This window comes from Impatiens glandulifera, chromosome 2 (genome assembly GCF_907164915.1).
Source record: "Impatiens glandulifera chromosome 2, dImpGla2.1, whole genome shotgun sequence".
NCBI lineage: Eukaryota > Viridiplantae > Streptophyta > Magnoliopsida > Ericales > Balsaminaceae > Impatiens > Impatiens glandulifera.
The window spans coordinates 5,064,251-5,088,486 of record NC_061863.1 but is presented as its reverse complement, the minus strand read 5'-3'; the positions used below and the strand labels follow the sequence as shown (position 1 = coordinate 5,088,486).

The following is a 24,236-nucleotide window of genomic DNA, read 5'->3' as shown; positions in this document are numbered from 1 at the left end:
ACTAAAAGTTAAGTCATCTAATAAAATATTGTCATTTTAATTTATATATTAAATTATTATTTATTTGTTTTAAATTTTGTTTGACATTATGCACTTATTTGTTTTTAATATACTAAATTATAATATTTTTAGGTCGATTGGAAAAAAATTGAGATATTAATGGTTAAAATATGCGAGAAGATTAATTGTTTGACCAAAGTAAAAGTTAAGGTCACGAGATGAGAAGTTTAATTTGAATTGTTAGATAAATGTGGAATAAGATAGTTGGTCAGTCTGAGTGCTTTAAGATCACGAAATGAAAAGTCGATTGATCATTGATGGGCTAAAGTGAAGTTAAAAAAAAGATTGGTAATGTTTGAGAATTTTGATTTGACTAAAGTGAAAGTGTAAGGTTACGAGATTAGATGTTCATTTAGAAAAAATATGTGATGACATGTGTGAGAAGATGAGTGGTTTTACCGAAGTAAATAAAATGTGGAATGGGAGTATTCTATTTTTTATTTTAATATATTATTAGTGATTTATTAAATTTTTAAACTTTAATTATACATTATTATAAAAAAAAATTATTAATATTTTTATTCGTGGCACCAGAATTTGAATTAAATTTTTTTTTTAATATTAATATTTTGATGAAAGTAGGGGGAATTTGACGAAATGACCCTAAAGATGCATGTGTGACCTGATAATTTTTATTGCTCTGGTGACCACTTTATTTTTTTTGGACGAAAATACCATGCGAGCGGAATTCGCGTAATGCAAAGAGACTTCGCGAAGAAATTTTTTTATATAAATACTTAAATTTTTCATTTGGTCATTTTCTTTCTCTCTCTTCTCGTAGTAGCACGGCGGTGACGATGAAAACTTGTTCTAATATCAGGTGATTGGATCGATTTATGTTATTATTTCTATTGTGTTCATTTTTAAACCCTAAATCATGAGATTTTCTTATTGTTTATCTTATTGTTCATCTTGGTTGTTCATCTTGTCGATGATGATGTTTGTCGTTGATGATGCTTGATTCGATTCCGTTTCAGGGAAGATTCATTTGATTCTCGCAACTGGCATTCCCGTTACGCGAAAGGCTTCCCATTACGCGAAGGGCTTCCCGTTACGCGAAGGCCTTCCCGTTAAAAGGATCAATCAAAGAACAAAAGAAGCCATGGCAAATCCCAAGGTGAAGTCGAGTAAGAATCATTCAGCTTTATGATATTTTATGTCTTTGTCTTCAACTGTGTTTGGCACGATTACAGTTTGAGTTAAGATTCTTATCTGTCTAGGTCAGTTTGATGTAGTATATATCACCTCTAATAACTCAATATACTTCCTAGAGATAAGAAAGAAGCCTCGAGCTCCTCATAGGTGATTTGTGTTTTCATAAATTGGTTCACCACGTTTACATTTCGCAATAGGCCTCTTGATTGGGATGTAATAAAAATAAGAAGATAATTATTGTTATGTTTTGCTGCAGTTATCAAACCAAGGTGAAACTTCAATCTTCACTCAGAAAGGTTTGGCAAAAGCGGTTGAAAGAAAAGAGATCAAAGGAAAAAATATTGAATCTATGGTCTGAAAGTATATCCAGTGCTGCAAAGATAGGTGGAAAGGAACAAACGGAACTAGAATGGGATAGCTATGACAAGTTGAAGGAACGAATAGCTTTAGAGCTGCATCAGAGAGCAGAAGACCAAATTAAGGCTAAAGAAATGGCAAAACTACAAGCAAGATTCCACGCAGAGAGAGCAACACGGTCAAAAGAAGACGTCCATAGAAATATCTCCCTTGCAGATCAGATCCAGGCTGCAAAGAGTATAAGAATAGAACATATGCCCATGAAAAGATCGACAATCTCATCCTTTACTCCCAAATCCAGATCCAGATAGAAAAATAATATACTCATTTGTTACTTAGTTCTGTGTCATATGGTAAATTTATTTGTTATTCTCTAATCTATCCATCCATATGTTTAATTTCATCATATTCTCTTGATGTGTATACTTTCTGTATTTTGTCTTGTTCAGTCTTTTAATCCATCGGAAGATGATGGACTTCCCAAATATTTATATTTTTATTTTTATTTGTCTTTCTATATCAAGCAATGGTCCCTTCGCATCTTAGTTTTATTTGCTTAGGAATCAGAGAACTGGGCAGCTTCTTTCATAATAATGGACACTCATTTTAAAATTAATTACACTTGTAAAAATATTACCACAAACAGATAGAGAGAAAGAGAGAATAAGTATGCACCCAAAAGAAGAAAAATATAGTACAATTTCCAAGCTAGGTTTTAGAAGTAAGAACATAATTATGAGCAAATGAAATAAATGTTCAAACAAGCTGAGGATATTATTCTTGCAAGATCCTACTGTCTGTCAATTACAGATACATAAATGATAGAGCTTGCAAGTTGCATGGTTTTCAATTCATGTCTTACATACTAAGCACCGATTGCATACAAGCGTGTACATTCTTTTGCTGCATTTTCATCAAACCAAAACTCGGGTATCAAAATATATCATCATCAAATGCTTGGCAATATTCTCTGAAAGTGGGTCATCTGGAGAACAGTCCCAATCTGAAGAGTAGGACTCCATTTATCCTTAAGAATATCCAGACATATTCTTCCAAGCTTTCATTCATAAAAGCAAAATCAATTCGTTGATGATAGAAAACATTAAAGTATAGAAATGAATCAACAATCAATGAAGCTTTCATTCTCATAACAGACCTTGTCAATGTTGGGATGGTATATTTTGGTGAGAAATCGAACCTACAATATGAAAATTAGATATCAAGTTAAGGAAGACAATAAGTTATTTCAGATTATTATCAAATTTGTAGAGACCTTGGGAGCTGCCATTGAGTACTCTTCAGACAGAAACAATTCCAACTTGAAAACCCCTCCTAAACAGAAATGGAAATGGCATTTTTCTACATTAAGTAGAAACAAATAAAATTGATACCTCTAAATGAATGAACTTTCTTACCTTCATATGGAGACTGAGAAGGTCCAAGAATCATTACATTAAAGTAACGCATATTCTCTTCTGATGGGGACGCACTAATACCAGGTCTGAACAATAGGTAAAAACAAGATGATATAAGATAATTAACTCTAATGTACACCCTTAATCAATCGCCACCCAATTGTGAATGGATGCACGATCAAAAATGAATTTGCAAATTTGATAGAGAAAGGAAAGGGTATACCTGGTTCGCTAAGGAGTCGTTGGGTTTCCTGAAAGATGGAAAAAAGGAAATCGATCGATATAATTGAAGAAAAGAAGAGCTTAAACTACCCAAATGTTCAATCAAGAAGAACATCTATCCAAAGAGTTGCGCGTTAAAAGTTAACAACTCAATTAAAGAAAATCTCAAAGAACGAACGAATGATCGAGATTTAAGAAAATCTCGCGAAACGTGAAGGCCCTTCAGGAAACGTAAACGTGAAGTCCTTCGCGAAACGTGAAGTCGCGAGAATCAAATAAATCTTCCATCAAATAAATTTTCTCTGAAACGGAACCGAATGAGAGCATCATCAACTTCATCATCGATAAGATGAACAACCACGATGAACAATGAGATGAATAATAAGAAAACATCATTTTTTAGGTTTGAAGATGAACATGATGAAAATAAAACATAAATCGATCCAATCACATGATATTAGAACGGGTTTTTGTCGTCGAGATTTGTATAATGTGCTTAGGGTTGCCCGAGAAGAGAGGGAAAGAAAATTACCAAATAAAAAAATTTAAGTATTTATATAAAAAAAAAATAATAAAAATTATCAGGTCACCCGAATGATCCAATGCAAATACATATCTTAATGATGGTTCAGGTCATTTTGTCAAATTTCCCTGAAAATAGTGATGCAATCATAAATACATCAAAAGGGAATTTACCGACTATCGAGATTCACATGATTGACATGGCAGTTTTCTTTGTCTCTAAGATCTGGTGAAATATTAATATTAGTGTCATCTTTTTCATCTTTCCCGTTATTACCACCATTTCGACAAGCCGCATCCATCTCTTTCGATTCCATTGGTGAGGCTGTTGTCGTTGTATTCTTTTGGAGCCTTCCAATGTAACACCCAAGACAATATTATCCTCCAAACTAGGCCCAATGAAGAAGAAGAAGAAACAGATTCTGATTTTGGACCTGGTTTCTGAATAGCCTAGTTCTTACCTACTTGAAGCTTCTCATTTCCCTGGTTTGAATAACTAGTGGTAGGTCTAGGCATTTTTGGCTTTGAGTTTGGAACAGGGGGTTATTATTATTGTTGTTGTCGTCGGGTTTTGGGGCTTCGGGGATAGGGGTGAGCAAACGGGTAAACCCAACCCGTATTACCCAACCCATATTCAACCCAAATTAAATTTACCCAACCCATAATTCAACCCATATTATTTATTAATATGGGTTGGGTATGGGTTGGGTTGAGTATGGGTTGGGTAACTCAAATTATTTTATTTTTATTTTTTTATTTAACATGTATTTGACTAATTTAACACATTTTTATTCATTTAACACGTTTTTCACGTTTTTGACATTTTTAATACGTTTTTCACACGTTTAACATGTTTTTGACACGTTTAACACGTTTTTGGCACGGTTAACACATTTTTGACACGTTAAACACGTTTTTCATGTTTTTGGCATGTTTAACACGTTTTTGACACGTTTGACACGTTTGACACATTTTTGACACGTTTTGACACATTTTTTCACGTTTTCGACACATTTAACATATTTTGACACATTTTTGGCACGTTTAACACGTTTAACACGTTTTGACACGTTTAACATATTTTTCACAATTTTGACACGTTTCACACGTTTTTCACGTTTTTGGCACGTTTTGACACGTTTAACACGTTTTTGACATGTTTTGACACGTCTAACACGTTTTCGACACGTTTAATACGTTTTTCACATTATTGACACGTTTCACACGTTTTTCACATTTTTGGCACGTTTAACACGTTTTGACACGTTTAACACGTTTTTCACGTTTTGAGATGTTTAACATATTTTGACACGTTTTTCACGTTTTCGACACGTTTAATACGTTTTCGACACATTAAATACGTTTTTCACACATTCAACACGTTTAACACATTTGACACGTTGAACACTATTTTCATGTTTTGACATGTTTAACACGTTTTTAACACGTTTGACACATTTTTCACGATTACGACAGATTAAACACATTTTGACACATTTTTCACGTTTTTGGCACGTTGAACACGTTTTGACCTGTTTAACACATTTTTCACGTTTTTGGCACTTTTAACACGTTTTGACAAATATTTCACGTTTTTGGCACGTTTAACACGTTTTCCTCGTTATTGGCACATTTTGATACGTTTAACACGTTAACATGTTTTTCACGGTTTTAACACGTTTAATAAGTTTTCACACGTTTAATGTCAAACGTGTGAAAAACATATTAAACGTGTCAAAAATGCCAAAAACGTGTTAAACGTGACAAGAACGTGTTAAAACTTATCAAAACGTGTTAATGTGCAAAAACATATGTTAAACATGTGAAAAATATATTAAATGTGTAAAACGTGTTAAAATGTCAAAAACGTGTTAAACGTGCCAAAAACGTGAAAAACGTGCCAAAAACGTAAAAAACGTGTTAAACGTGCCAAAAACCTAAAAAACGTGTTAAATTTATAAAAAACGGGTTAAACGTATTAAACATGTCAAAAACGTATTAAACGTACCAAAATGTGAAAAATGTGTTAATGTGTGAAAAATGTGTCAAATATGTCAAAAACATGTTTAACATGCAAAAAACGTGAAAAACATATTAAATGTGTGAAACACGTGTTAAACGTGTGAAAAACGTGTTAAAATGTTAAAAATGTGTTAGACGTGCCAAAAACGTGAAAACCGTGTTAAACTTATCAAAAACGTGTTAACGTGTTAGTTATGTTAAAAACGTGTTAAACGTGCCAAAAACGTAAAAAACGTGTTATTTTTGTAAAAAACGCGTTAAACGTATTAAACATGTCAAAACGTGTTAAACGTGACAAAAACGTGTTAAACATGTCAAAAACTTGTTAAACGTGCCAAAAACGTAAAAACGTGTGAAAAACATGTTTTGAGTGTGAAAATGTGATAAAAAAATATTAAAAACGTGTTAAACGTGTGAAAACGTGTTAAACGTGTGAAAACGTGTTAAACGTGTGAAAACGTGTTAAACATATCAAAAACTTGTTGTAATGTCAAAAACGTGTTAAACGTGCCAAAAACTTGAAAATCGTGTTAAACTTATCAAAAACGTGTTAAATATGTTTAAAACGTGTTAAACGTGCCAAAAACGTAAAAAACGTGTTGAACTTGTCAAAAACGCGTTAAACGTATTAAACATGTCAAAAACGTGTTCAACGTGACAAAAACGTGAAAAACGTGTTATTAGTGTGAAAATGTGTTAAACATGTCAAAAACGTGTTAAACGTGTCAAAAACGTGAAAACTTGTTAAACGTGTGAAAAACGTAAAAACGTGTCAAAAATGTGAAAACGTGTGAAAAACAAGTTAAACGTATAAAAACGTGTTAAACTTGTGAAAAACGTGTTAAACGTGTGAAAAACGTGTTAAACGTGTGAAAAACATGTTATAAGTGAAACGTGTTAAAAATATTAAAAACGTGTTAGATGTGTGCAAAACGTGTTAAACGTATGGAAAATATGTTAAACATGTTAAAAACGTGTTCGACTTAAAGTTGGAAGATGATTAATTTATATTTGATTAATAATAGAGAATTAAACTAAATTTATTTAATTTGGGTAATTTGGGTAACCCTAACCCAACCCAAATTAAACTCAACCCATACTAAACCCAACCCATACTCAACCCAACCCATATTAACCAACCCAAATTAATATTTTGGGTTTGGGTTAGGGTTGGGTTTGGGTAAACCCATATTATGCTCACCCCTATTCGGGGATTGTTGATTCGTCAGATGATGGGGGAGACTCGAGCTTTGAATCTTTAAAGTCTTCATTGTTTAAGCGAATTGAAGGAGATGAAGACTTGGATCGATCGTCAGAGTTGATTTTGAAAGAGGGTTCTATCAAGAGTAATGGTCTTCTGCTGGCGGGTCTTGGGGAACGGCTGAATATGGAATCAGAAAACAGACCATTATCGATATCAACTTCACCGTATATTTTCTGGACAGTGCGGATAGGTGTAGCAAGTCGAGCTCGGTGATGGCTAATAACTCTTAGAAGGTCTTGTAATATTGCTTCCTGTTTCAACAAAAAAACAAAAGAGAAACCACCAATAAATTTTTGAATATGTGTTTTCTTTTTTTGCAAATTCACATTTGACACAGAAGTGAGGTATATGAACTCTCCATTTGGAGACACATTTTTATCTATGTTTCTGGATCTGAATATGCAAAAACACAAATAAAAATTGTTTGAAAATGGATTATCTGCGTTTAAGTAGCAAGAACTTCTTACCTCCACAGAGAGATACTCTTCAAAATGTGATGTTTTCGCAAAGCAAGATATCAATATCTGAGAAGAAAAAGGCACAAGATTAAAGATTAGTGAATGTTTGCTAACAAACATAACTATTTTTCTTTATGAAACTTGATTACATGACAACTCAATATCTGTTGGGGTCACAAATCCATGGATGATAAAGTTTCCTCTAAGTGCATATTATTTGGGGAACTAATACAATATTGCAACCATATTATACAAATAATTATTTTTTATTACTCCTAGTCCTAATTAGGGGTAAAAAAACCAGTCAAGTAAAGATTTATTTTACCATAAGAGCTTGATTCTCAGGATTAATGGTTTCCAAGAATATTCTTCTATGCAATCTTTGTTGTTCAACCTTGAGGATTTATGGCCAAATCTTTAAGCATATCAGCCACAATATTCTGCCACAAGAAGATAACCACTATTCAGTACACAGATCATTCTACCATATTATTATATATGAATGAAAATCATTTCTCACATTAATCTTGTTGACATCCAAATGACTGATAGCAAGATGGGTCTTGATTCGCCAGCGAGTCTTCTGACTAAGGTTTCTCACCACGCTCATTGTGAATTTTATATGAATTGCTTCTCAACCACCAACCTACGTGCTGGAGAACTTCCAAATGTTAATTTAGATTGTAAAGTGTAATGGATATGGAAGATTTCCATGATCTTTAAGAACCTCGACTGTACCAGAAACTTCATAGCCTTCAATCTTTGTTTGAATCCATTCATTTAAAACAAATGGTCTAGTTGCATGGATCTTAACTATTTCAAACAAAAAAAATGTACAATATCTTACTACTCCTAAGTAAATTGTTTGTTATCTTATCATATTACTTGGCTCCTAATAAAATTATTGAATATCATCTCTTTAACTTCTCTTCTCTTTGGGAGGGGTTTTGGGCTCTGGAAATTGGACGGCGCACTAAGAAAAAAAATAGTTACAAAAATTAGAGCTAAAGAATGGAAAATAAAATTGAAACAAAGTCACTAATAACATGTGTCAACTCTTACTCACCTTAAGAAATTGAGCCCATCAACCAATAAAGATTCAAGATCCTTTCTGACCTTAGCCATTGTAGGTCGTTTATTAGTCTGTTTATGCAAACATAAGTTTGCAAGTTTAATGTACGACTGGAGAGAATCAGTTGGGATTTGTCCCCTCAAACTAGAATCAATTATTTCATCAACCATTCCATTCTCGCAGCAACGCTGAACCCACAAAACAAGGTTACGTTGTTGTTTGTTGTTGATTCTATCATCAATGACTGGCCTCCCACACAATGTTTCCCAAAGCACAACACCGAATGCATACACATCGGATTTCTTGGTTAGCATTCGGGTCGAGAAATATGCTGGATCTAGGTAACCAAAAGTTCCCTTTACATCGGTACTGATATGAGTATGGGTATGACTTGTAGCTCCTCCCACTTTGCATATACCAAAATCAGCAATTTTGGCCACCCAGTTCAGATCCACCAAAATGTTTTCACCCTTGACGTCTCGATGTATGACTTCTTGCTCACTATTGTTGTGCAAGTATTCTAACCCACGAGCAGCACCCAAACAAATATTGAGCCTTTCCTTCCAAGTTAGAGGAGTCACGTCTTCACTACCATTACGTTTATTCTTGTGGAGATGGTCCGCCAGAGTGCCACGTTCCATGAACTCATAAACAAGTATCATCTCACGACCATCATTGCAGTATCCTATCAAAGAAACAAGGTGTTTGTGTCTAAGTTTGGAAAGTGTCTCAATTTCTAATATGAATTCTTTCTCTCCTTGCTTAGATTCAGAATCTAACCTCTTAATTGCAACTGTCATCTCAACCTTATCATTAGTAACTTTAATAACCCCTTTGTAGACCTTATCAAAACCCCCACGTCCAATCTCTAATCCATTGTCAAAGTTGTTGGTTGCGAATGAGATCTGAGTAAATGAAAATCTACAACACAAATTCTCATCTATTAGAGATGGGTTTTTACTCCAACTTTTTTCTTTCCATTCGCGAAGTTGGTGAACAATAATGACAATTACAAGTATGACCAAAACTATTATGTCATTTATACTTGTTGTGGGCATTCTAAGTATACGTTTTTTTGAAGAATGAGGATGGGAGAGCACTGGTGATGCGGTGCGAGTCGAAGAGGCGTTTATGCGAAAGTTGCAGCATCCGAAAATATCTCGCAAGTGTCAGATTTCGACGATTGCCTAGTGTTTTTCGGGCGGAAACGTTTAGGGGCTCAAAATCGCATTTTTATTAGTTTCGGGTGTTTTTTTGCAATTTATTAAAAGTTGTTTACTTCTTTTGCAAGCTAGGGTTTGAGTATTTAAAAGAATCTTAAAACACTTTGTGAGGGGAAGATTATTAATTAGAAAACGAGGTTTCCTCAATATCTATCAACTTTCGGTATTCGTAAGAATCAACGAATCTTGATAAAGGTTCATCCTAGCCACGCACGCTGCATCAGTTGGTATCAGTTTCCAGTCGACCCTGAGGTATGCCGCCCCGAAGACAGCCACGCAACCCTACCCCTGGTGCTGATGATGGTGACCTTGCTGAGTTGCGACGTGAAAACGCTGAGTTTCGCCGTGATAACGACGATTTGAGGCGGCAGGTTGAATGGTTGACGCAACGGATGGATGCATCTATGCACATGCACCACCCTGAAGATGATGTTACGATGACAGATGAAAACCCTCTCGGTGGTCTTCGGAATCGATCCCCTGAACGCCCCAATCATCGCTGGGAGCAGGCTTTCAGGGTGGACATCCCTAAGTTCGATGGTAGTCTACCATCGGAAGAGTTTATTGATTGGCTTTCTCAGGTTGAAGAGATTCTGGATTTCAAGGAAGTTCCTGCAGATCGTCGTGTACCCCTTGTTACGATCCGCTTACATGGTCGTGCACAAGCATGGTGGCAGCAGTTGAAACAGACACGTGTTCGTCATGGTAAGGCAAAGCTCACGAATTGGGACAAATTCAGGAAGCATATTGGGGCTGCTTTTCTACCATATAATTACGAACGTAACCTGTACCAGCGGTTCCAGAATCTTCGTCAGGGTTCTCGTTCCGTGGATGACTATTCCACTGAGTTTTACACCTTTGTGGCTCGTGTTGACCTGTCTGAGTCCCCTCTTCAGTTGGTTTCTCGCTATATTGGTGGCCTTCGCCTCCAGTTGCAGGATATTTTGAATATGTTTGATCCCTTGACTGTTTCTGAGGCACATCAGCGTGCTTCACAGGCTGAGAAACAGCTAGCCAGGCGCGGTTCGAGTAGCTTTGGAAAACAGGTTGTCCCCACTAGTGGCATTGGTTCTTCTTCCCAGCCGGCCCATCCCACCCCAGCCCCCCCTCGCGGCACTACAGCCCCCCCGCAGGGACATCCCGGTGGCTTGCGTTGTTTCAATTGTGGTGAAGTTGGCCATCGCCAAGCAGAGTGTCGCAACCCAAAGTCCTTTAATCGTGGTCTTTTTACTGAGGTGGATGATCCTGACTCTGCTCTTCCTTCAGATTCAGCCCCAGTGTATGATGTTTATGATGATGAGGCAGTGGAGGAGTATGTTTCTGGTGATGTTGGCCCCCTTTTGGTGATTCGTCGATCATGTTTAACCCCTCGTGCTCCTGACAACGAGTGGTTACGCAATAATCTGTTTCATTCCACTTGTACCATCGGTGGCAAAGTTTGCACCTTCATCATTGATGCTGGGAGTTGTGAGAATGTGATTTCTGAGGTTGCAGTTTCGAAGCTGGGTCTGTCCACTGAACCTCACCCCAAGCCTTATCGCCTGTCCTGGCTGAGTCAAGGTACGGATGTTACAGTTTCCAAGCGCGTACTTGTTAATTTTTCCATTGGTTCCCATTATCGTGATGCTGTATATTGTGATGTGGTTCCTATGGATGCTTGTCACCTTTTACTTGGTCGCCCTTGGCAGTTTGATCATTCTGTTATACATGATGGGCGTGCTAATACCTACACGTTCTTATTTCATGGTACCAAGATTGTGTTGATGCCAAATCAGCCCAAGAAGGGTGCTGCCCCCACTCATCATGCGTCCCCCCCTACCACCTTGTTGTCTCGGGGTCCTTTTCAGACCGCCATGGTCGAATCGGGCATGGTGTTTGCTCTATTTTGTTCGCTGATTACCTGTGGTGCTAGTTCTGAGGTGCCTATTCCAGTGCAGCCGCTGTTACAGGAGTTTGCAGATGTTTTTCCTGAGAATCTGCCTTGTGCCTTGCCTCCTTTGCGTGATATCCAGCATCACATTGACTTGGTTCCAGGTGCTGCCCTACCCAACCGTCCTCATTACCGCATGAGTCCCAAAGAACATGAAGAGTTGCGTAGACAGGTGGAGGACTTGCTGGCTAAGGGACACATTCGAGAGAGCCTTAGTCCCTGTGCTGTCCCGGCCCTTCTTACCCCAAAAAAGGATGGGTCTTGGCGTATGTGCATTGATAGTCGTGCTATCAACAAGATTACAGTGCGTTATCGGTTTCCTATTCCCCGGTTGGATGACTTGTTGGATCAGTTGGGTGGTGCTTCTGTGTTTAGCAAACTGGATCTCAAGAGTGGATACCATCAGATTCGTATTCGCATGGGTGATGAGTGGAAGACTGCCTTTAAGACTCGTGAGGGCTTATATGAGTGGCTGGTTATGCCGTTTGGTCTGTCGAATGCTCCTAGCACCTTTATGCGTGTGATGAACCAGGCTCTTCGCCCTTTCATTGGGAAGTTTGCTCACAATCATGCTGTTAATCGCTCCACTGGTTTCAGTCCTTTCCATGTGATTTACGGGCTGTCTCCGCGTGCTCCTCTTGATTTGTTAGCGCTGCCCAGCAAGGTGCGTCCTCATTCCACTGCTGCGGATTTTGTTGGTCAGTTGGCTCAGGTTCATCAGACCACTCATGACCGTTTGGTTGCTGCTACTGCCAAGTACAAGGAGAAGGCTGATTCGAGAAGGCGTGCTGTTGATTTTGAAGTTGGTGACTTTGTGTGGGCTATTCTGACTAAGGATCGTTTTCCAGCTCATGAATATAACAAGCTTGCTGCTAAGAAGATTGGTCCTGTTGAGATTGTGGAGAAGATCAACCCCAATGCTTATCGTTTACGCCTTCCCAGCCATGTGCGTACCTCTGATGTGTTCAATGTGAAGCATCTTGTTCCTTTTGTGGGTGAGTCTTCTTCTGATGAGGATGATGCGGTTCCAGATTCGAGGACGAATCTTTTCTACCCTGGGGGGAATGATGCGGTGCGAGTCGAAGAGGCGTTTATGCGAAAGTTGCAGCATCCGAAAATATCTCGCAAGTGTCAGATTTCGACGATTGCCTAGTGTTTTTCGGACGGAAACGTTTAGGGGCTCAAAATCGCATTTTTATTAGTTTCGGGTGTTTTTTTGCAATTTATTAAAAGTTGTTTACTTCTTTTGCAAGCTAGGGTTTGAGTATTTAAAAGAATCTTAAAACACTTTGTGAGGGGAAGATTATTAATTAGAAAACGAGGTTTCCTCAATATCTATCAACTTTCGGTATTCGTAAGAATCAACGAATCTTGATAAAGGTTCATCCTAGCCACGCACGCTGCATCAACTGGATTCCCTCCTGCAAGAATGTCATGTAGATGTGAGAGCACTGGATTCCCTCCAGCAAGATTGTCATCGGGGTCGCTAAGTTTGAAAACCTCAATCCCCTTCAGAATTGAGTCAATGAATTCAGTCGATTGCTCGTCATATCTTGGGTACAAAGCTACAAGTAGATCTCTCTTGCCCTTTAATCTGTCTCCTCTTAATGTCGTCAAGTAATCTTTATGGATAGCAACTCCAATCTCTCTGCCCCACTTGATCAAGTCTCCTCTAGGCTCAACCATGTGATTGTTTATGAGAATACTGAACTCTTTCTGCCCATTCTCTTTCACGTCATAATCAAGCTCACAAAAATGCAATCTAATTAGATATCTGAAACCCAAATCTACAGGCAACTTCCATGTAAAACTAACTCCTTCACCGTGTTGCAAATTTCGGTTCATTGACCAAGACGACTGGTAAAGTCTTTGTGGTGCACTATCTTTAGATGTTTTCCTCGTATACTTGATCCGATTTGTGAAAGTGATGGGAAAAACAGTTGATTCTATGATATGGTTTGAATCATCCGTCCACTCCCTGAACATACTTGGGTCATGAACAGATGAAAGTTTGATGCCACCAATGTTTAACCGATAGGCCATCTCCATTGCAGTGGCTTTCCCCAGGTGAAATCGACACTTCTGCCCTGCAACATATGCCGCTGCATCTCCATCTACCTCTTCCTCCATGGTGTAGTAAAGTCCAGCCGGCATGGGAACAACTTCAATTCCATTAACAAATGCAAATGTCCCATCCGAAGGAATGTTTGCTCTTAAGGGGGAGAAAGTAATTGATAAGGGTTTACCGTCTTCAGGGATATAAAGGGTGAATTCTTTTACGATAGATTTCAGGCTAAGAGAATCGAAGGCACTGAAATTGTTGAGGAGAGTATACGGACCTGATTTTACGGTGAAGAAGGCGGTTGAACTTTTGAAAGAAGAGTAAGAAGGTGGGTAGAAATGAAGGCGGATGAACTTGTAGCCGGAGCCGACATGGAAGGTGTAGGTGAAGGATGACATTGAAGCTCGAGCTGTCATGTAGGGAGTGGGATCGAGAGATTGTGATCGATGGTCATCGGAGGAAGAAGGGACCAATGATTTACTTCCAGGTCCATGAAAAGAAATGATAGAAGCACAATCTGTTTCTCCAAGCCATTGTCTGCCGTCAATTGCCGTGGAGTTGTGTAGGAAACCGCAGTTGACGGCGACAGCAAGCTGTGAATCGTACTGAACAGGTGAGTTGTCGTCGGCGGTTATCGATCGGAGGAGAAGAAGTGGAAAGAAGATGGAGCTGAAGGTAATCGGGAAAGGTAAAGGAGTCAACTTCATGGTTAGCTTCGGGTTTTCCGATCTAGGGAGTTTCAAAATTAATATAATGGTGAATGGTTTGTCTTTTTCTATTACAAAATTTATGGACTAATGAATAATATTGCTAATAATGCAAGCTAAGAAACTTGGATTTCAATATTTTTGGAAATATTAAGGCCTAAATTGCATTACGTTCAGGATGGAAAATTCAGACAATGAGATCAAACTACAATACTTATTTTTGCTTGAAAAGTATGAACATTCTATTAATATTTTGATGAAAGTAGTGTTACAAGCATAAATACATTAAAAGAGAATCTACTTACTATCAAGATTCACATGATTTGCATATTTAGTCACAAAGGACCAACCTGATTGACATGGCGGTTTTCTTTGTCTCTAAGATCTTGTGAAATATTATTAGTATTAGTGTCATCTTTTTCATCTTTCCCGTTATTACCACCATTTCGACAGGCCGCAGCCATCTCTTTTGATTCCATAGGTGAGGCTGTTGTTGTTGCTGATGTTTCTTCCTCTATGGGAAGAGTTCTTTTGGAGCCTTCCAATGCAACACCCAAAACAATATTATCCTCCAAACTAGACCTTGAAGAAGAAGAAGAAGAAACAGATTCTGATTTTGGACCTGGTTTCTCAACAGCAGCCTGGTTCTTACCTACTTGAAGCTTCTCATTTCCCTGACTTGAAGAACTTGTGGTAGTAGGTATAGGCATTTTTGGCTTTGAGTTCGAGTTTAAGTTTGGAACAGGGGAATTATTATTATTGTTGTTATTGTTGTCGGGTTTGGGGGCATCTGGGATTGTTGATTCGTCAGATGATGGGGGAGACTCAAGCTTTGAATCTTTAAAGTCTTCGTTGTTTAAGCGAATTGAAGGAGATGAAGACTTGGATCGATCGTCGGAGTTGATTTTGTAAGAGGGTTCTATCAAGAGTAATGGTCTTCTGCTGGCGGGTCTTGGGGAACGGCTGAATATGGAATCAGAAAACAGACCATTATCGATATCAGCTTCACCGTATACTTTCTGGACAGTGCGGATAGGTGTAGCAAGTCGAGCTCGGTGATGGCTAATAACTCTTAGAAGGTCTTGTAATATTGCTTCCTGTTTCAACAAAAAAACAAAAGAGAAACCACCAATAAATTTTTGAATATGTGGTTTTTGCAAATGTGATCTCATCTCGATTCACATTTGACACAGAAGAGAGGTATCTGGACTCCCCATTTGGAAACACATTTTTATCTGTGTTTCTGGATCTGAATATGCAAAAATACATATAAAAATTGTTTTAGCAAAAACTTCATACCTTCACACAGAGATACTCCTCAAAATGTGATGTTTTCACAAAGCAAGATATCAATATCTGAAAAGAAAAGGGAACAAGATTAAAGATGTCAATAAATGAAAGGGGAAAATAATAATGAAATAGTGTAATTTACATAAATAATATTGTGAATGTTTATTTGGCATTTAAAATTCTTAAGTTTAAGTTGTTTTCTTTTTTCTCTTTTATTTATGTAACATTTAAACGCACTCTTTTTAATAATAGTTGACCGTTTAAAAAATAATTATTGTGAATGTTTACTATTCCCATGCTTATTGTAGAAACAAACATAACTATTTTTCTTTAAGAAACTTGATTACACAACAACTCATGTGAGTTGGGTCATTAAAGTAGGTGGTCGTGCTAACTTTCTAAAAAAAAATAATTGAAAAACACAATGCCTACCTATGACAAAGGCATCATATTCCAGGTCAATCATCGGCTAGTAACTACAGAAAATAAAGCAAACCAAACCTAAATCCCAAAAACCATGGATGATAAAGTTTCTTCTAAGTGCATATTAGGCCTTGGTAGAGTGTTTTTGTAAATAATCTATAGATTATTTTAAAAAGTTTTGATGGGTGGTGATTTTGAAGGAGTGGGATATATTTGGTTAAAAGTTTTTAATGGAATTAATATATTGATGATAAAATAATTGTTTTTACATAAATAAATGGTATTTTAGTTAATGAATTGAATGGTGTGATTAATGAGGGGTGAAATGATGTTTGAATATGTTAGGGTTATTTACAAAATCCCAACCTAACCGGGCCTTATTTGGGGAACTGATATTATTATATAAATAATTATTTTTTATTACTCCTAGTCCTAATTAGGAGTAAAAAAACAGTCAAGTAAAGATTTATTTTACCATAAGAGCTTGATTCTCAGGATTAATGGTTTCCAAGAATACTCTTCTATGCAATCTTTGTTGTTCCACCTGAGGATTTTTGGCCAAAACTTTACGCATATCAGCCACAATATTCTGCCACAAGAAAAGATAACCACTACTCAGTTCAGATATTTCTACCATATTATCATATATGTGAAAATCATTTCTCACATTAATCTTGTTGACATCCAAGTGACTGATAGCAAGATGGGTCTTGATTCGCCAGTGAGTCTTCTGACTAAGGTTTCTCACAACACTCATTGTGAATTTGTGATTAGGTATATGAATTGCTTCTCGATCATCACCTCTGATAATGGTTGGTGACCACCAACCTACATGCTAGAGAACTTCCAAAAATGTTAATTTATATTCTAAAGTGTAACGAATATGGAATATTCCCATTATCTTTACGAACCTCGACTGTACCAGAAACTTCATAGCCTTCAATCTTTGTTTGAATCCATTCATTTAAAACAAATGGTCTAGTTGCATGGATCATCACACTGGAAAGAAAGTTTGTGAATATCTGAAAAATATATGAGATATAATAAAACGTCAAAACACACCTCAGATCAATAAATGACCAAAAGGAATTCCAAATAATATTACACTATTTACAAGCATGCACACCAAACCTATCTTGTCCCCCCGACATTTTTAAAGGAGATGAATATTGAACTTTAGTATAGAATTAGTTAAGTCTGAAAATAAATGTTGAATAAGCTAAATAAAATATCTAAATTTGAAGTGATGTAAAATGATTTGATAAAATGTGGAATTGACGTCATAAAAGTACTTAAAAGACTATTTTACCTTTATAATAAAGTAATTTGATAAAGTTGCTAGAGGGTTAAAGTTGTCTTTTTTACGCTCTTACTAGATTACCTATTCATAGTTTACCAAATTAAGGTAGATTATTTAGCTTAATTTGAGTTGAATTGAGTGATTCAAAATAATTGTTATCATATGAACTTAAATTAATCATTCAGTTAAGTGATAAGTTGTGTTATCAGATTCAAAACTGTTAAATGGGATTTCAGGATATGAGACTGAATATACCTCACGGCCAGCAAGGGTCAGCAATACCGTACCAAGACCCCCAGCAGTAAGCCATTTCTGAGTGGAGAAACCAAGCAATTCCATGAACAAGGAAACACCGGCAACCCATGCCGCAGTATAAATAGCTTTTCCAGCAAACTGCACACCCATCTGTAATAAAAAGAAATCTATTAAGCATAAGAATAATTTTTTAAACAGAACATTCCGCAGCATCTGAGTAGATCTGTTCACAGAATATAGATTTTCTAACAGGCTCTTAAAAGACATGTCCATGTTAAAGGTGGAGTGTATATCCAAAACAGTAAAAGAAATAAAAAGTAGAGTCATGCATATGCTTCTAAAGGTTTAAATTATCCTTTGAAGTTCTTGATGCTCAAAGGAAGATAAATAAGACACCATTACTCAAATGGACCCAATACCATGAAAAGAATGAATTTTAATGCAAGTAAAATAAATCTAATAGCTTGTTTAATGTAGTTTTTTTTTTTAAATAATCCGATTATTTGAAAATAATTATGGTACTCAATGAAAAAGTTGATTATTTTGAATGATTAAAATATCATGTTATATTTAAAATGTTATCAAACATAAAGTAAGGATATTTTAATATTTTAATTAATGGTCTGAAATATGAAGTGATTGATGATAGGATAAGTGATTATTTGTCAAGAAGTATTAGTTAGTTGAAGTTGTACTTATTTAGTAAGTTATTAAATGTCTTTCTATTAAGTATATGCTAGCAGTTACAGCAGTTCGTTAGTGTCAGTTAGCATGTGTTTTATGTCAGTTTTTATTTGTCACTTGGCTATATATAAAGCCTCGACTATCTTTCTTATTCAAGTACACAGCTCCTTAATAAGAATATCAGTTATATACCTTTGGTATCTTACATTATTGGATTAAATCCAAATAACCTTTCATCAAACAAGACCTAAGAGCTTATTTGATCTTGGGCATTTTTGCAAAAGAGAAAACATTGGTTGGTGTACAGAGTGGTTGTTGGGTAAGAGAACCTAAATATCCTTAGTATCTATATATTATAAAAAAAAACAAAGTTTTTTTTGACAGTTTCGTTAATGATTTGATGGTAGAAGTGAATTGATGAAGGGATACTGGTTAAATCCAAATAAACCACCTCAAACAAGCCCTAGGAATCAGGAAAAAAGGAGGAATCTAATAATCGTTGTTCCATTGTGATATACTGGACAATGTGCTACAATCTCAATAATATAGAGATGCAAATGCATCGACTTATAGTTGTCAAATGTACTAGGTTATAAGGGGATTCCAACAGACAAAGATATACAAGAACATACTAAGCATCATTTCATTTACCATTTTAATGTCTTTTGATGAAGATAGACAAGTATTTGAGTAAAAGCTAAAATCAATTAGGCAGTAAATCCAAGGCAACAGAGACATACATTTCTCCCATCACTTGGGTCATTTGTCTTCATAAAGAATTTTTGTGCTTGTTGAATCAAGCTGCCAAAACAAAATAAAACTTAATATGGTGTGATTATCATGAGAAGTAACAATAAATCAAGAAAATGTTGTTCAGCAAAAAGAAAAAACATAAGACTTGACATTCACACCTTGACATGCAGTATGCTAATGCGAGCACCATGGACAATGACTTGACAAAATTTAGAAGTCGTTGCTTAACAATCTGGCTTGTCACTGAAGGTAAAACAACTGGTTCTAATACTCTGAAATACATAGTGAGCTTAGAACCAGAAAAAATTACCATAAGTGTCAAACAGTTGGAAAGAAACCACAACCAAAAAAATGCACCAAAACCTGCATATAAGGGTAACTCCAGCCCAGAGAATAATTGGCTGAACGTATGAAGTCATTACATGATTTGTGCTGCTATTTTCCCGGCTATTATCACTCTTATGTACCAAGAACATTTATAAGAGCATCAGTTAAGAAAAATAAAAGATCAGTGTGCTAATTAGCTGAGTGAAGCAAGTACCTGAAGGATTATCCTACTTAACCGCATTAGTGGTCTAATACCCCAAACAGCAAACGCAATCATGCCAACTGCTGTAGCCAACTGAAACACCACGGGGTGTTCTCGTAAAGCACAAAAAGACCTTCAAGAACAAGAATTTTAATTACAGGCATCAATAAGTCTAAATTCCATTAAAATCATCCATAACACACAACATAAGCTCGTTTTAAATTAGTAGCTCCCAAAAATAAATTAGTAGCTCCCATGAAAATAGTGAAAGTTAAAGGGATAAAGTATAATTCTTTTTCAACTCAAAAAGACTAAACTTGATATCCTACCAACTAGTGACGTATCCAAGAGACATCTCGAAACTTACCAAGTGCACTTGCTTTTGAATATAACATCATTACCCTTAACTTTTCCAATATATAAATATGAAGCAACCAAAAGCACTAGTTCACATGAAGCATCTAAATACCCTCATCACATCCACGTGTATAACGCAAATGAAAAGATAACACTACCTGTTTAACAAAGTTGAAGCAGTTCTGAGAGCAGATATACCATTAGCTCCATTTGGTAACAAAAAAGATTGGCATTGAAAACTTCTGCATCTTGATGATAACTTTGAACCACTAATACCATTCAAGTATTGAAGACTCCAAAAATCCCTTCGCTGTGAATGTTAAATAATACATTTCAGTGCTTACTGTCAAATAAAAGAAGTTTTTCATAGGGTGTATATCATTAATAAGCCAGACCCGAATTCACTATCAACAGAAAAGAGGTACCAAAACTCTTTGGGGGGAACTGGGTAACTAAAATAAGATTTAGGCCTTGTTTGATGAAGGGTTATTGGATTTAATCAAAAATCAAGTTATGAACTAAAATATTAAATACCCTTAATTTATTTTTTATAACATTTTAAAATTTTAAACAAAAATTTATTCATTTAACCCAAATAATACACTTTTTTCCAAAAGGAAAAAAAAAACTTACATCAAACAAACTCTTAGACATCACTAGCTATACAAGCGCTAGACCTTTTCTGTACAAGAGCTATACATTACGAAGACGTATCAAAGAAAACCCCAAAATTATGCATATCACATTAGCACTTTCATGTTACTATACCCATGGCAAAACGTATAGAATGGACTAAATTGTGTAACGCATAACCAGAACAAAAACTCAAAAACCAATAACAGGCTACCGAAGAAAGATGTGATGTTACAAGAATCAGTAATATAAAGATTTTTTAATATGAACATATAAGCATACCGAATCACAGGATGACAGAAGACCCAGTAAAGGCAATCGTCCACTCCCTATAGTACCCTTTACAAGTGAAATAATGGACACAATATCCCAATAACTATCAGATTGCTATTGCATATTTGAGATCGAAAAACTTGTACAAGGAAGCATAAACTCACCTTAATCATATAATTGTGTCCATTATCAAAACGAACTCCAAAATCCCGGGATAACAATAAAGAACCAACAACAGCCATTTTGTTATATGAATATATCACTAAATCTCTTGCTTCTAAAATCAGCTTCCGGTCAACAAATGTCTGGCTTAAAGAGAAAAGAAACTAACCAATATTTTGCCTTCCGCCTGCAAAAACATAAAAATTAATAAGCATCCACTTTAAGATTAGAAGTTGATTTATAAATTCACGAGAAGTGCTGTGGGAATGCCACTTGAACCACAGTAAAATTTCATATATGGCTCTACCTTAATCTTAGTGGCATGATAACAACATGTCATTGTTTTGGAGTGACTTCCACTAAATTGGTCAACTATAGATAACCACATAACAAAAGGAATTGCCTTTAGCGGCCAAAGAGGATGTTCACATAACATAAGAACTCTAAACACAATATTGTGTCTAGTATAAATAATTTGAATGGCATAGTTGTAACTAAGATATAAAGTAGAAGAATAATATAAGAAACCTATAAATTGCAATGAAATGTAAATGGATGTATGATGATATGGATATTGATGTAATGATTTGAAAGGTTCAGTTTCCCTTCTCATTTGGATAGGCTGTAGGGCCAATCTTCATACTTATCTTCTCATTCCATCTCAGATTATCATCTACTTGCTTGTTAATTCCTCTAATTCACTGTTTGGATTGTTACAGAATGATAGGATTAAGAACAAATATCCTCCTCCTGTTTGAAAATATTTGCATTTAGTTTAATTCTGTCACTTCACGTATTAGATTTAATGGTTGTTGATTGAGAAGTCAATGACATTTGAATCCTTAGCATGTGTCTACATACTGATAAAATGGGAGAGAGTTCACTTCCCGTGAATTTAATGGTTTTTGGAGTTAAGGTATTTGAAGACAACTAACTACAACCTACACCCCTCCACAAAATGGAGTGGAAGAAAGACATCATAAATTCAGTTTGAAACGTGTTGCTTGATAAACAAGTTCCAAGACAATTCTGGACAAGAGCAGTCCAATGGTGTATTTATGCAATGAATATAACTTTATAGTAACAATGAAGGGGAAACCACTAGAACATTGGGAGTAAGTAGTTGATGGGATTAGGATAAGAATCTAATAGAAATGAGCAAAGAGTTAGAATGAGAGCATAATGTTCTAGAAGACAAAAGTGATAGTGGAAGTGAAGAACATTGTTGAACAAGAATCAACTATGGAGGCAGTAACTCAGACTACTTCAGATGGGAAGTCTAGGATAACTAACTATGACTAGACCAGATCTCATGTATGTCATTGGTTTGGTAAGTCAATACATGAAAAAAAAAATATTTAAAAAAATGAAAAAATCGTTTAAGTGCACTAAAATTAGTAGTTTTCAGTTGGCTATACACAAAATGTGACTATGTTGGGATCAAGACGAGATAACAAGCGCCTTTGTGTATATATTCTTGTTTGGAGAAGGAGCAGTTGCATAGTCTTCAAAGAAACCACCATTGAAGCACATTTTATGGCAGCAACATCTTGCACTTTACAAACAATTTGGATAAAAAGAATCTTAATTCCCCTAAACCACCCTCAGAACTCAGAAGGAGTGCATTACCTTATACTACGACAATACTTCAACAATAAACAATCCAAGAGTGTAGTATTACATATGAGAAGCAAAACATATTCACTTACTTATCACTTCATTCATAATTTGTCCAAGATAAATTGATTTAAACTTGTTCATTGTACAATTAAGGAGAAAATATCATGAATCAATACACAGAAACTATACTTTTTTTAGAATCTGAAGAGCTAATGCAATAACTATGGCACTAATTTATATGATTCCCTAAGACTTGAAACATCATCACCAAGTAACCAACAACAATCCATTTAATAAATCAAAACAGATCAATTCCTCCTACTTCATCATTTACAACTTACAACTAACTAGTAATATCAATTTCACAGATTCAACAGTTCAGCATGAGTTCCAGATCTACAAAATAAACAGAGAACGACATTTAGCAGTAAAATTACCTTAGAGAGAAAGACGTCAGTGACTACTAGAAACAAATCATTCTCTGCGTTTCGAGTTGGAGAAGCTTGTTAGAGAGAGGAATGACTAATGGCGTAAGAGTCGTGGGATGATAAGTTACGCATGAAGACGATCATCTCTGGCCATGAGAGATACTTTGGGAAATGGATTATGGAATAGTCCTTGGTTGGAAAACCAGATAATTTTGAAGCTTACGTGGAGGGATGGAGATGGGTACCTGCTAAATTGCGCGGGATGCGGATTATTATATAATGTTTGTTTAGTCGAGTCGCAACGCTAGCCACAAATGAGATTAACGCACGTGTCCTATCTAAGAATAACATATTTCAAAAACTTTTTTTTTTAACTATTTAAAGGTATATATTCTCTTATCTGTTTTATTATAAACCATTTCGCCGCATATTTTTATTTTTATTTTTATTTTTTAAACAAAGCCTGTTTGGGATTATTTAAACAAATAAAAAATAGTCTGAGTAGTTTTTAAGTTTAAAATAAAAGAGTAGTCTAAACTTTCACTAAATACACCAGAAAATAATAGGAGTTTATCATTTATAAATAATAAATAAAACATACAAAATTAGTTTAAACAAATTTAGAGATTCTTAAGGGATTAATTTTATTTTTTTTTTAAGACGTCTCTATATTTATAATAATAAATTCGTGGAATAAATATATATATTGGTGGACTACCATCACCATTAAACTTTCTACGTTTTTTCAATTTTGAGACGTATCTACTTTTCCAAACAAAATAATAATAAATAATAAAATAAATTATGGTAATTTAGTGACATGATCTCTTAATTTTTTAATTTTTTTTAATTTAATTTAATATTTATTCTCTAATTAAAAAAAATCTATGCATCCACTAGTTTATCCATAATTTATCCTTTAATTTTTTTCAAGTCTATCCCCATCTCTAATTCTGTAATTCGTCTATATTTTGAGCCAAAATATATACCAAAACATAAATTTAATAGGGACTCGTTGGCTCAATCCAATGAGAGAAATGCCCTCACCTGGTTGAAATCC

General features: G+C 35.6%; 4 protein-coding genes across 4 annotated transcripts; all 4 read right to left on the bottom strand.

Moving 5' to 3' along the window:
* Positions 1 to 2,521: 2,521 nt before the first annotated feature.
* Positions 2,522 to 4,048, bottom strand: LOC124924202 (ubiquitin-conjugating enzyme E2 36-like). Its single transcript, XM_047464269.1, has 6 exons — positions 3,923 to 4,048; positions 3,211 to 3,238; positions 2,988 to 3,074; positions 2,846 to 2,904; positions 2,729 to 2,770; positions 2,522 to 2,629 (listed from the first exon to the last, which is right to left on the bottom strand). Exons 1-6 carry the CDS (start codon positions 4,046 to 4,048, stop codon positions 2,522 to 2,524), a joined length of 450 nt encoding a protein of 149 aa, XP_047320225.1.
* A 4,142-nt stretch (positions 4,049 to 8,190) lies between these two features.
* LOC124923948 (putative receptor-like protein kinase At5g39000) lies at positions 8,191 to 9,644 on the bottom strand. The gene has a single exon (XM_047463956.1). The coding sequence runs from the start codon at positions 9,603 to 9,605 to the stop codon at positions 8,538 to 8,540; it is 1,068 nt and encodes a 355-aa protein (XP_047319912.1). The 5' UTR covers positions 9,606 to 9,644; the 3' UTR covers positions 8,191 to 8,537.
* Positions 9,645 to 13,082: 3,438 nt separating this feature from the next.
* Positions 13,083 to 14,469, bottom strand: LOC124924201 (receptor-like protein kinase FERONIA). Its single transcript, XM_047464268.1, has 2 exons — positions 13,201 to 14,469; positions 13,083 to 13,121 (listed from the first exon to the last, which is right to left on the bottom strand). The coding sequence occupies exons 1-2, from the start codon at positions 14,467 to 14,469 to the stop codon at positions 13,083 to 13,085; spliced, it is 1,308 nt and encodes a 435-aa protein (XP_047320224.1).
* Positions 14,470 to 14,664: 195 nt separating this feature from the next.
* LOC124923947 (mechanosensitive ion channel protein 2, chloroplastic-like) lies at positions 14,665 to 23,372 on the bottom strand. Its single transcript, XM_047463955.1, has 14 exons — positions 23,186 to 23,372; positions 21,131 to 21,315; positions 20,976 to 21,032; positions 20,219 to 20,370; positions 19,716 to 19,836; positions 19,538 to 19,632; positions 19,333 to 19,446; positions 19,162 to 19,222; positions 17,738 to 17,887; positions 17,094 to 17,204; positions 16,850 to 17,017; positions 16,658 to 16,771; positions 15,769 to 15,825; positions 14,665 to 15,566 (listed from the first exon to the last, which is right to left on the bottom strand). Exons 2-14 carry the CDS (start codon positions 21,206 to 21,208, stop codon positions 14,805 to 14,807), a joined length of 2,040 nt encoding a protein of 679 aa, XP_047319911.1. The 5' UTR covers positions 21,209 to 21,315; positions 23,186 to 23,372; the 3' UTR covers positions 14,665 to 14,804.
* Positions 23,373 to 24,236: the final 864 nt, after the last annotated feature.